The following is a 12830-nucleotide window of genomic DNA, read 5'->3' on the forward strand; positions in this document are numbered from 1 at the left end:
TTTTCACTTGGAGGTGGCAGAGACTGAACTTGAGACCAGGCCTAGTACAGGACAATGTGCTACATGAGACTGCATCACGATTCCTCCTCCTAATCCCAACAACTTCATCCCCCTTGTCCTCCCCTGCCTCTCTGTTGCACACATTTCTTCCTGACATGAGCGGTGGTGTAACCCACCCTGTGCATCCTTCTTTTATGCTACTTTAAAGCTTTACATTTACTTTAAACAGTAATTTGGTGCTCTGGAAAAAAATGGCAGCAACATGATGACCTCAACCACGATGACTCAAAACAAGGAATGGAGGGGTGGGGAAGGGAAAGAAAACCAGAGCACGGCGGCAGCTGGGCAGCCACAATTATGATGGCAGTTGGTGGCCCTGAAGGTGGCAGAGGTGGGACATGTATAATTCACCACTCCTGCCTCATCTACTGCTTGGAACATTCTGCATGGACCAGAGCTTAAACCTTCTGCAAAAGAAGTGCTTTCCACTGAAATCAGAAATAAGTAGAGTCAGAAATAAGTGTTATCATCATTACATCAAGGGCTCATAATATTAATATTGATAGGGATAGTGATAAGAATTTATATTTTTTTAAATTGGACATTATCAACCCAACTTCTATTACCAAGTCTTGTGCAAATGATGCAAATTAAGCACATACAAATTATCTCTCCTTCCATTTTTATTTATTTTATCATTTATTTTGCTTCGATAGTATGCAGACCTCTGCAAGTGTTAGGATCAGCTCTTCAGCTTAGCTGAGTACTAAGCAGCATGTTTGCTTTATATAAAAAAGTTCTGCTGCTTGAGTTGACGATCCAGTTAAAACTGTGCATAATGGAGACCCAGGAGTTTCTTAGTAAATTAATAAACCCATGTTTTATAGAAAGTCAACAGAACATTTCATCTCATATTAGGGATTTATATTATCCTAACTATCCAAGTGATATATGAAAATACATCCTACCTGTTTGTTCTCTGAACTCTACCATAGCCTTCATGGTTTTAGAGTCCGCAAGAGCCATCAGCCAGAACAGTTTGGTCCTACCACAACCTTCATGAAGATCAACCTTGATCGCTTCCTCCTCCTCTTTGAATACCTGTCAGATTTGGCCAAACACATATTAAACTGACAAAATCAAAGATCATTCAAAGATACAATCTCTGCTGATATTTGTACATATGGATCTATATTTCTACAACAGCATTTCACCCTGGGAGGATGAAAACATCACACTTTACCTGTCTCTGATGAGACTTTGTTCGCCGATGGAGATGGAGGAATCTATCACAATCGGTACAGAGGTTCCCACAGACATTACACAGGATGATTGCAGCAGTTTCTCCATCATCATGGTTATCACACATAGGCTGATGGGGGGAAAGAACAAAATGTTCATGTGCAGAATATGAGAGATATCTTTTCAAAATGAGAGCAAGAGCATCAAGTGATACCAAGAACAATCCTAGTTGTGACCCAGGACTGCTATTTGAATAGAGTGCTAGAGAAGACTAAAAAAAGACTGTCTTTCAGAGAAGCTTGTCTTCCATCAATGATCTCCTTAACAGGGAAGTTGAAAACCACTCACTAGGAGCATAAACTGGCACTAATAGGAATCAGTGGCTTCAAAAATATAATAAATGTAGTCCTGCTGGTAAAGGTGGGGAGGGGGATCTTCCCCCACCCTTCTTTCCAGCCTTTTATTCTTGGGGTGTCATTGTAAGATTGTACCCAGTGTCTCTCATCAGCCCCTTTAACCAAAAGTAAATAAAAAGTGCACAAATCTTCTCCAACAAGTGACAGATTACTAAGCAACTGGCTGAGTTGCTGCAGGAACTGCAGGAACACTTAGTGGGCACAAGAAAAGGCATAAAGCACATGCTTAACTGTTCACATTGCAAGTTCTGCACAGTAGTAGATAAACTAAGGTTTTATTCAAAAGTTGAAGTTTGTGTTTCCTGCAAAGTTTGTTGCTACCCATTCCTTACCATTTGTTTTTGCTGCCCATCCTTTCCCATCCATCTTCCAGAGGAAAGTCTGTCTACATGGTCCTGATCAAGCACACAAAGGGATGCAAGAGCCAGCCACAGCTATTAAAAAAAGAGGACAAAATCAAAACATTTAAAGAGTATGTTAAGCCATATTAGTCCTAGGAATTAAACAATGAGTTTATATTGATGACTTGAACATAACCATCTTCAAACTGTACATTTTCTCTAGCAACATATAAAAGTTCAGCAAAAAGATTAATGGACAGTTAAGATTTTTTAAAACCCAGCATAAGCTTTTATAAAAGGCATCCAGAATATATTGTGAACATCTTATATATTATGTACCTCACACCATGCCTGATGAGCACTTATTTTAGAAATTTAGGAAATTTAGTACTATTCTAAAGAGGTTTTTGTTTTCTCTGCAACCACTGTCATCTCCTTTTCAAAAATATCATTCAGTCATGCGTACACAACTAAGTTGCCTCTTATTAAACTGTGTGAAGTTTATATATATCTTCATTCCTCTGTGAAATACTGATTTTATGGTCAACAAAAAGTTTTAACCAAAGGAGGGGATGGCAGGATGAGAGATCCAGCAATATTGTGCAGCTATTAAAACTGATAATTCCCCTTTTGTATACAAAGCACTATCTTTGCAGAAGTAGTAGCTTTTTCAAACTCTAATATTTACACACAGAACGCAATTTGCAGCAGATATGTACTTGGAGGAAAATCTAATTTGTTAGCAATGGGAATATAACAGAAAAGTGCTGCAGCAGTAAAAATAATCAGATGCTTTTGTTATTATCAGTGTTTCTCCTTTAAAGATCATCATTATTCATGTGCAGATGATATATATCAAGAAATACAATTTACTCAAGGAAAAAACAATAGCCCACACAAATAAACCAAACACAAGACACAAAAACCTTAGGTGGCTAACCCAGGTACGTGTAGATGTTCCCGGAGAAACCTCTCCAATAAGCAAGATACAATGTGTAATAGAATAACGCACTGCTCTTACCCTGGTTGTTGCAATGCAACGCACTGGTGACCTGAATTCTTCTTCCATTTTGGTCAATGCAATTATTGTTTCAGCTATAGCGTTTTTCGTCACACGGGACCAAGCTTCAGACAAGTGACCCTGTGGAAGAGACACAACTTAGACCGAGCCCTAATATAATGCACTGTGCAGAAATGTACATTAAAACTGCAGAACGATTGCATCTCACGCGGGGGTTACATTCCAGGGATGCCATGTATATGCAAAAATGCATATATCCGAATTGCCCCAGCGAGACCAACTTTACCTTTCTGGAGTCTGCACTGAGTGGGCTTTGCTCTGTTAGCAAGGCAGAGAGCTCACAAAGGAAAAAGCTTGACCGAAAAAGCAAGGGGGGAAAGCAAGGTATTGGTGGGGGCAGGGGAGCTGCACACTGAACATTGCCTGCCTTGGGTGCTAGGTGGTGATATTCACCCATGGGATGATGGAAAACAGTGAATTCTGCATGCTACCACTAGGTGGAGCTCTATTCCCATCTGATGTGGTCCTTACATGCAGGGAGAAAATAATGCTTTCTGAAATTAAAATGAAATCTCAGTGCAGGGGAAGAAGGGTGCAGAGACCAATTCAGCACAAGAGCAGCGCTGTACACTAAGATGCTGGAAGCTTACGGCAGCCATGTCTTTAATGAGCTTAATAATGATCTCTGAAATCTGTGTTGGTGTTGAGCCTTTCATCCACCAGTGGCTTTCGCCACGTCGAAGATAGCTGGAAAGAGAAAAAAGCAAACATATATATGTATAAAATTAGCGTTAGAAAGAACCTGAGAATACAATGTTGAAATAAAATGCATTTTGCAGTCTTCAAGAACACAACGTTTGACATGTTTTTAAAATCGGGTTGCCATATTTCAAAGGGTAAAAATTTGGGCACCAAAGGTTGTTGAGCTTTTTTTTTAGGGCTATCGTCCGATAGCCCCTCCACCGCTGCTGAGTCCAAACCCGGGTCACCTAAACCAGAACCAGGCCACCTGCGCCAGAGCCCAAGCCTGAACCAGACCCACGCACGCACAAACTTAAAACCAAAAAATCCAGGACATTTGCTTTAAAAGGTAAAATTCCCCCCGATGGGCATGTAGGAGCCCCAAAAGAGATGTGCAGGAATTCCCAGACGTATGGCAGTCCTATTTTGAAAGGGGACATTTTAATTCCCTGTGCTGTGATGCTGAAATAACATTAAAAGGGTGCGACATCTACGGTACTAACCTGGAATTGAAAATCATTGGCAATGTAACTGTAGTAACTCCTTTGCCAGCTGCAGTGCCAGCTGTGCCAGTTATAGTGGTTCCTTTGGCCTTCAGCTGTACAGTGAGTGCTTTGGCAATGCAACCCAGGAACATGTCCAAGATGCCCAGCTTATTCCAATCTCCCTTCTCTGTTGAATGAATGATATCGCTTATATCTGCTGGGGGCAGCGCCTTGACTCCTATGATACTAGCCAAGCGACTAGGGGTGACTTCTGGCAGCACACGCCTAAGTAAGGAGGTCACCTAGATGAAGCACCCAGGAAGTTAGTCAACGTTTTCAGTGTCTGAGTTAATGTATCAATTGATCATGATAAACAACTTTAACTAACTAAATTTGACCACGGTGCCTCTTTATACCGTATGAAAATTTTCATTTTGCACTAACCTGCCTCTGTACCCTGGGAGAAGCGGTATGGAGCAGCGAGAAGAGATCTTGAAGCAACGTCAGCTGCTGAGCCAAGTACTGACGCCCTACGTTAGAACCGCTCAGTGCCAGCACCATGGAGAGCAGCTCAAAACAATAGGCATCAGAGGAGGCATCCTCATCGCTGGGCTGAGAGTTTGCGTTTTCTTTACTAGAGATTGCATGCTCCCATTCTTCCCGAACACGAGTTGCTTCCATTCGGATAGCCTGTACAATATGAGCACAAACCTAACACAGGGAAAACAGGGGAAAGTAATTTAACTGCAATCAACCATCTCGTGACTCCAGTGCAATTAAGCTGATTTATAACTCATCAGTGTTTTAATTGTGATGCCATGATCAAATTCCTTAAGCACATCATGCCGTGCAAAAATAAGCCTTATGCCCTTCCCACCACATTAGAACATTCTGTGGGATTACACTGTGCCCAAGTCATTTGATGAAGAAAGGGACTGTTTGCACATGCATAGGCTTCAGCGGACACAAAATGTTCTACATGTTAAGTCCACGGCTTGCTCTTTCAGATCGCCACATGTATGTGGTGTATCTGCAGACGCTCAATAAATAGGACCTAAATTAATTCGTAAAACACAAAACAGAAGTTTAAATTTCTGCTGAGTAAATTACCTGGCTCCTACCAAAACTGTTTTTGAATTGCTCTGCTGCTCACATCTCCAGAAGTTCCTAGTTTGCATTTTCTTCTTTTAAAAAACTAACCTGCTTTACCCCTTTTGCGTAAAAGCGGGATAGTTAACATGTCCAAGATAAAAAGCACTCAGCAGCCACCAAACTCTCCTTCTTTCTCCCAACCACTTTCTGCCCTCCTCTCCCCAATGGCTGCCACTTCCCATGCTGAACCTCCTTCTCTCCTGTGCCCTGGAGACCACATATCCAAGGGTGTGTAGAATGCTCAAAACTATAAAAGGCTACTATAGAAAACAAACCTGCTTTTGCAAATTAGTCAGTTTACTTCTGCTGAATATAATTCCAACCATGTGCTCTTTCAGGTCTGCATCCGAAGTTGCCTTTAGAGGGAAACATTAACATTTGATGTGAGCATATGTTCCACGGTTTGATTTTTGTAACACGAAACTTAGAAGAGTTTTGCTTTCCTTACATATGCTGGCATTTACGAAAACAGAATACCTAGCCAAAATAAATTCGCTGAAGAATATATACACATCACACATTTTCCCCCCTTAAAAAAGAAGAAGTTGTAGATAATACTGTCCTGGTTTTGTCGTAAGAGTTTAATACTCTATGAAGAACTGAGCTTCCAAGTATGACTTCGACATTAGACAGAATTTTGCATTGGGAGAATCTTATTACAGTGCCATTTTAATAATGTCTACTTAGAAGAAACTGTACTCCCATGTAAAGGGGGTCGCTATTGCAGCCAGAGACTTCTGCTTCTACTTTTTTGGGAAATGGTAACATGATTGAGCATTTGTTTATGTAGGACCTTCTGGCAAGAAGAATCGTAGCTGCTTTTTGCAGGACCTGGATACTGACACAGGAGTTCCTACTGTTAAAGCAATAAAATACTGTGGAAGTCAAAACAATCTGCTTTACTTGCAGATAGTGCTTCCATGCATCGGCTTCCTAGTGAACTGCTTTTTGCAACAAGAATTAAGAAGAAACTGGGATGTAGACATGGACTTTAAATAGTGGCTGTTAATCAGAACAAAACATTAATAGTGAGGCTGCTCCAAGGTTCAATAACTGGTGAATCAAAGTATCTGAAATAAATGGCTTACTATGAATCTTGCCAAACATTCCCTGACTATTGTTGAAAGTTAAGTAATCCCAAAGAAAGTCTATATTTCTATCATGTATGTAATCATTCAGCACTACTAGCAATTTGGCGAAACCACTACTGAATTAAAAGGATAATCTAGGTAAGGGAATTCAGTCCAACATGGCAAAACTCAGAGATTGACAGAACTTTCATTACTAGTTTTAGAATCATAGTAATGATAGAATACAAATAAATACATTGTGTACTTTTTCTTCTCCTTCAGGTGAAGACAGCAAAGCTTTTTCTTCTTGTTCTGGTGTTGGCTCAGCATCTCCAGATATGAGTTTTCCAAAGACCTATTAGAGAATGGATAAAACAACAGTAGAGGTGTTACGTACAAGCTTTTATGCAGCTGCATTAACCGTTTTAAAATATCTATGTGCAGTTCATAGCAGATACCCAATTGTCAAAAATAAACACATGCATAAAGCTCCCATAGAGTCTTTCATTGAAACAGCTTCAGATGGAGCTTCAGGGACAGAATTACACAAATTCTTAGATTGTATGCCTAATTTACAGTGCTAAATATGAATTGTTGTGATGCAATTCAGTGTCTCACCTGAGATGTAATAAGTCTGAAGACCCGCAGCGTCTCAGCTTCACAGTTCCTTTGCTGAGCTACACTTGCTGAGATCTGGCCTGCTATTTTGATGCTTTCGCCATCCTTCCATCCCAGCACTTTCACTTGCCTAACTCTGAGAGTGTTCTCTGGTCCCTTTAATTCAATTTTGATGATGTGATTATCTCCACCAGGAAGCTCACTGGTTACCCAGCCAATATGCCTTGAATCCAAGTCAACCTAGTACACAGGAATGTAAAGACAGATTTGTAAGGTAATGGTGGTAGGGGCACACATACAACTAATGACTTGCCTTTACAAGTAACTAGTTCAAAAGCCAATATTTAATAGTCTGATTCACGCATCCACATTCAACAGTTGAGGGCTGGCATGTGTGAATGGCTTATCACCACAGACAGAGCTTTCAAACCAACCAATGTCAACCCAAAACAACTGTTAATATTAATTAGATTAAATATGCACCTCCCCCCCCTCCTTTGTACACAGGACTGGGCAATTTAAAACTGTAACAGTATTCAGCTTCTGCAGCCATCTGATCCTTTATTATAGGCACGTATAAGGGACAAAATGCAAAACATAAGGAGGTGGAAGGCATTTGTTCATTTCCCACATGTCTATTTGTTTCTTCCAGAGACATAGTACAAATATGATCCAAGGGTATCTAATGTTCAGTTATGGAGATTTTGTAAAACAAGTCCCTTGAATGGCATGTTAAATACATATTACTCCTGCAAAGAAGCCAGATAGAATGAAAGATTTCTGCCACCACCAATATGCTGTGCCTAATGGTAATCAGATCCTATTACATAATCGGCATGCTTGATAGAATTTTGATGCTATCTTATTTATACTTGTTTTCATTGAGCTGTTCTATGTATCACACTTTTACTGTATGTTTTTTAAAAAACATCTATTAATGTTGTTCACTGCTTTCAGCCCGGACACTGAGATCCAGTGCCGAGGGCATTCTGGCGGTTCCCTCATTGCGAGAAGTGAGGTTACAGGGAACCAGACAGTGGGCCTTCTAGGTAGTGGCACCCGCCCTGTGGAATGCCCTCCCATCAGATGTCAAGGAAATAAGCAGCTATCCTATTTTTAAAAGACATCTGAATGCAGCCCTGTTTAGGGAGGTTTTTTATATTTAATGCTGTATTGTTTTTAACACTCGATTGGGAGCCGCCCAGAGTGGCTGGGGAGACTCAGCCAGATGGGCGGGGTATAAATAATATATTATTATTATTATTATTATTATTATTATTATTATTATTCAAACAGCAGTATACAAAGCAACTATAACATTCCAACTAGTACCATACATTCTTTAAGAATTAAGATGCACTCTTCTTCATAATTAAACTAGTTATTTACCTGCTTTATTCTGCAAAGATCTTCTACAGTCTTGCCTGTTAAAAAGGTCATTGAAGTCACTTTGTTCTACAGATGACAGAATGAAACAAAAACAAAAAGAAGTTTTTAAATGTGTTGATAAGACTAACAACACAGCTTAAAGTGCAGGACATGAATATATGTAATTTTATGAAACTAGATAGTGAAGAAAAGCAGAGCTGTGATAGCCAAACAACTTTAGAGTTCAGCATTTTCATGTGGGTCGGCTCACATGTTTAAATCAACTGAAGCTATCAATTCTATAATTTGTCAACTCACTTCTGTAGGTCTGCACTATATGCAGGATGATGTATAAAGGATTCTCCTTTTGAATTCACGATCCCTGCATTTCTAAACCAAGGATTTAATAACTCAATCCGATGGGTTGTATTCAAAGTAGTAACTAAATTAAAGTAACTTAGCAGCATGCTTGTTCCACTGGTGAAATGCTTCATGACAGTGGTAGACTGTTGTGCAAGAATATGCATGAACAGGTTTGCTGGTAACTTCACTGCACAATGCATTTACAATAGTGCAACTGTGGCATTGGACTGCTCTGTTGCACAACATTAAAATTCACCCATCCACTAGCTCAAGAGCCCTTGCGGAAGTGGACAGAGAATGTTTGATACAGCGTGATCTAACTCTATTTTATAACTACACTCTCTACAGCAGTGCAAATTTATGAGAACACACAAGTTCTGCTATTCTTTGTTTCAACAAAATTCATGTAGAAATATGACACAGAATATGATTTACCCCAAGATCCCGTGAGTTGTCAACATGGACAGACACATAGCGAGCATTAACTCCTTTGACACAATTAATGGTAATGTTTTTAGTCTTATTTTTATCTTCATCTCCAGATTCCCAGAAGGTTTCTGTTGACCCATCTGTCAAACTACCAATCATGGCTGGGCGACTTGACGTTTTAATATCCACGATGCTGGTTAAGTCTTTTAGACAAATCACTATACATGATTCCTGTCAAAACAGTGGAGTTTCCAGAGTCAAAGAGGTAAAAAAAACACAAGCAAAAAAAGCATGTCACTCCTGTGGTACAAACCATTCTTTCTTGATTACTTTAAATGAAGGGCAGGTATGAAATGAGACAGGGATTTTGAGTTTGAAGGTTCTCTTTAAAAAGTAAAGTAAGAATAAAGACACTGATTCTATTAACATGTGTATAGACTAGACAGCACATCCAAAAATCAGATGCAGCTATCTGACACCATTTAGCCACATATCACAACCTGTATTTCCTCCCATAGGTTTACACCAGAGGTTTTCAACCTTTTTAAGTCCACAGCTCCCTTGACCAACCACATTCTTTCTGCAGCACCCCTGTGGGGCTCAGGAGCCCAATTATGTCACCCCTTGCCTGCAGAGCTGGCAGCCTCTCACCCTTTTTCGATCACCCTCCCTTGTGCGTGTTCCCTCAGCCTCCTCTCCCCTCTCCTTGTGAGTCCTGGTCTCTGAGCTTCACCCCCCCTCCCCAAGAGAGGTGCCTCCCAGAGGCACCATTTGCCTATGGAGCTTTTAGCCAGGGCTGCTACAACAAACGGCTGTGCAAGCCTTTGGGAGGCAGAGATGCAAGAGGCCATCAGAGGATGGGCACCCCTGACCATCCTTCAAGGCACCCCAGACTGGTTGAAAACCGCTAGTCTACACAAATGAGAAATATCAACTTGTGAAACTTCTGAAACTTTTTAAAGTGACTGTATGCATTTCTGATTAGTCAGATATGCTCATCTATTCTATTGCCTCCATGGAAACTTGGGAGATACGACTTACCTGACTAATAGCTTCAAGGCCAGACTGGATACTGATACTAAAGCTTTCTTCACTGTCTCCATCATCAGATTTGGACAGAATGTTGTTAATGTGGTGAAAGACATTGCTCTGGTGCAGAAACTGGTGATCCGATTGCTTGAATTTGAGGCTCCAGCATCTGAAAAAAAAAGTTAATAACCACCCTTTTCCAGTTTAAATGCATCCAATGAACCAAATGGAAAAAAAGGCTTTATATACAGGTATATGTTTACTTTCCCTCTGCTCAATTTTTAAAGGAGATTTTCTGTATCTAGCACCTACCTCAGAGCCATCTGTTGCAATGAACTTCCACTTGGGAGAGACATCATGAGGTCAGAGATGGTCTGTAGCAAACGGTGGAAAGTATGGGGCAAAGGATGAGCTGCTTCACCAGCAATCACTATGTCGGACAATGGATGCTCACAGACTCTTGTATCCTTTTCCTGAAATTCAAATTGCGTAAGTTACATCTGAACAGCTGCCCTCTTGAAGTAAGGGCACACTCAGTCTAGCTGTTCTCATTATGTTAACCATCTGAGGCTCTATTACAATAAGAAAAAAAGCTTTCAAAATTGTATATGCATAACTTAATAAAATTAATAGGCGTCTGCTTAATTACACACCCACATATATTGCAACATGATAGTTTGTTTTTTTCTGCACTGCAATTAAGATGAGGACTCTGACAAAAGTCACGTGATTTAGCTTACGGTTCTGATCAATATTAAGTCAATATTCTTTCTATTTTTTATTTTAGTTTTGTCTTATATAGAGAATGCTATCTATTTTATGCTTTGCTGGTATAAATTGGTCATTTGTCACAATAAATTCAGATTAAAAATAATCAAAACTACTTTTCTTACAAATGTTGTAACCTGCCTGTTAAACAGAAAACTGATGAAATTCTTATTTACAATGGTACCTCGACTTACGAAGACGATCCGTTCTGTGGTCGCCTTCGTAAGTCGAGGTTTGCGGTTGTCAAAGCGCCGCTACGGTTCATATGCGAAGTGCGTTTTTGCGCTTCTGCGCATGTGCCAACCGTGCGCGCCGCTTTGCGCAGGCGCAGAACGCGCATGCCGGGAGGACTTCCAGAGGCTTTGACTTCGGAAGTCGAAACCTTCGGATGTCGAGGTATGACTGTATTTATTTTTAATCTTCACTGAAACACTGTGTTCACAGGCATTATAGTCTGCTGAGATAATATTAGGTGATTGGGTGATGCACTTGGTTCCATAGTACATCAACACAGTGAACTATAAGTTGCAAGCACTTCAACTTACTTGCTCAGCATTTTCTTTGTTTGCTTTGTTCTCTTCATCCTCTTCTTCCTCTGGCTCCACAGGGGCAGGAGTCAGAGAAGCCACAAAATGCCACAGAATATCGTGAAGAGATGTTGTTTGAATGACATTGCAGAGAAGCCAGTTAAAAGCCTAGAAACATAAAAGTTGAGAAGTTTAAGTGCAGAGGAAAACTGGAGGGGCGATTCCAAATTTTAGAGGATGCAATAGTATTTTGTAGAAAACACGTGCAGTTTGTGCAATCCATGATAGAAAGACAATCTAGACACATGTAGGGCACTGTTATTATTATTTTTACAGACATCTGCAGTTAGCTGGCTGATGATGTAGTAGTAGTAAGAAAAACAGAAAACCTGTCATGGGAGTGACAGGTGTTGAACTGAAATGCAAGTAACTGCATAAACTGCATGTACTGGTTGTTAGTCACATTTAGAGAAAAGTCAGTACAGTGGAACCTTGTGTTACGGACGATTCCGGTACTTCTGGGTTGCCGCGGGACGCAAGATGAAAACACGCAACCTGAAGCGGACGTATCATGAGGTTTGACTGTATTCTGATAGCAATGTATGTGCAACTAAGGCAGCTAGCTATACAGAGGAACCAGAAATAGATGGCATTCTAGATACCTTAACCTAGCACACTTAAGCAAGTTTACTCAGAAGTTAGGTCCAGCTGCCTACATTCACACATCATGATAAAACACTTTGGAAAAAATGCTATGACCAAGAGAATGAATTACTGATGTGACACTGATTCGGATGATAATTAAGGCACTAAATACCTCCATAGCAAACACCCGGCAAGCTGATTTTCTTAAAGCTTGTTTCATTGCAATTTCAAGTCCCTCCAAGTCATGATGTTGGATTACAAATGCCAGAACAGGCCATTGGAAATTTCTCTCTCCTTTGGAAAGAGAGCTGTGGGCGGAGATTAACCGAGAAAGTTCAGGAGATGGATGTCTCAGGAGAGAGGACCCCACTTCTATTTAAAAGCATAAAAATACATACATATTAGAGAGTTAATAATATACTAAGAAGGTTAGTGTCTTAGTATTAATTTACTGAAAGCAGAAACTTGTACAAATAATCTGACGTACCACTTAACGCTAAACATTACTTGTTGGTTATACTGAATGGGTATCTTAATTCTCAGGCAAACAGTTTGGCTGCAACCTTTTACATTCATCAGATATTACACTTTGGATGTTCTGGCTCAGACAGACAC

The 12830-nt window shown here is 40.2% G+C and overlaps 1 protein-coding gene across 12 annotated transcripts in view; it reads right to left on the reverse strand.

The window, feature by feature from the left end:
- The window catches only part of MYCBP2 (MYC binding protein 2), a 136213-nt gene that overhangs the window by 7412 nt on the left and 115971 nt on the right, over positions 1 to 12830 (reverse strand). For 10 of the 12 annotated variants that reach the window (XM_060273339.1, XM_060273338.1, XM_035116062.2 and 7 more), the window contains 16 exons: positions 12388 to 12587; positions 11589 to 11738; positions 10588 to 10748; positions 10288 to 10444; positions 9253 to 9477; positions 8476 to 8541; positions 7087 to 7326; positions 6725 to 6823; positions 5674 to 5754; positions 4691 to 4957; positions 4265 to 4548; positions 3671 to 3767; positions 3021 to 3140; positions 1991 to 2092; positions 1244 to 1372; positions 969 to 1101 (listed from right to left, as the gene is read on the reverse strand). In XM_060273339.1, coding sequence (XP_060129322.1) covers positions 969 to 1101; positions 1244 to 1372; positions 1991 to 2092; positions 3021 to 3140; positions 3671 to 3767; positions 4265 to 4548; positions 4691 to 4957; positions 5674 to 5754; positions 6725 to 6823; positions 7087 to 7326; positions 8476 to 8541; positions 9253 to 9477; positions 10288 to 10444; positions 10588 to 10748; positions 11589 to 11738; positions 12388 to 12587 — 2511 coding nt within the window. The remainder of the gene's footprint in view (positions 1 to 968; positions 1102 to 1243; positions 1373 to 1990; positions 2093 to 3020; positions 3141 to 3670; positions 3768 to 4264; positions 4549 to 4690; positions 4958 to 5673; positions 5755 to 6724; positions 6824 to 7086; positions 7327 to 8475; positions 8542 to 9252; positions 9478 to 10287; positions 10445 to 10587; positions 10749 to 11588; positions 11739 to 12387; positions 12588 to 12830) is intronic. The other 2 variants (XM_060273342.1, XM_060273335.1) reach the window with 1 other exon arrangement.

This window comes from Zootoca vivipara, chromosome 4 (assembly GCF_963506605.1).
Source record: "Zootoca vivipara chromosome 4, rZooViv1.1, whole genome shotgun sequence".
NCBI classification, from domain to species: Eukaryota; Metazoa; Chordata; class Lepidosauria; order Squamata; family Lacertidae; genus Zootoca; species Zootoca vivipara.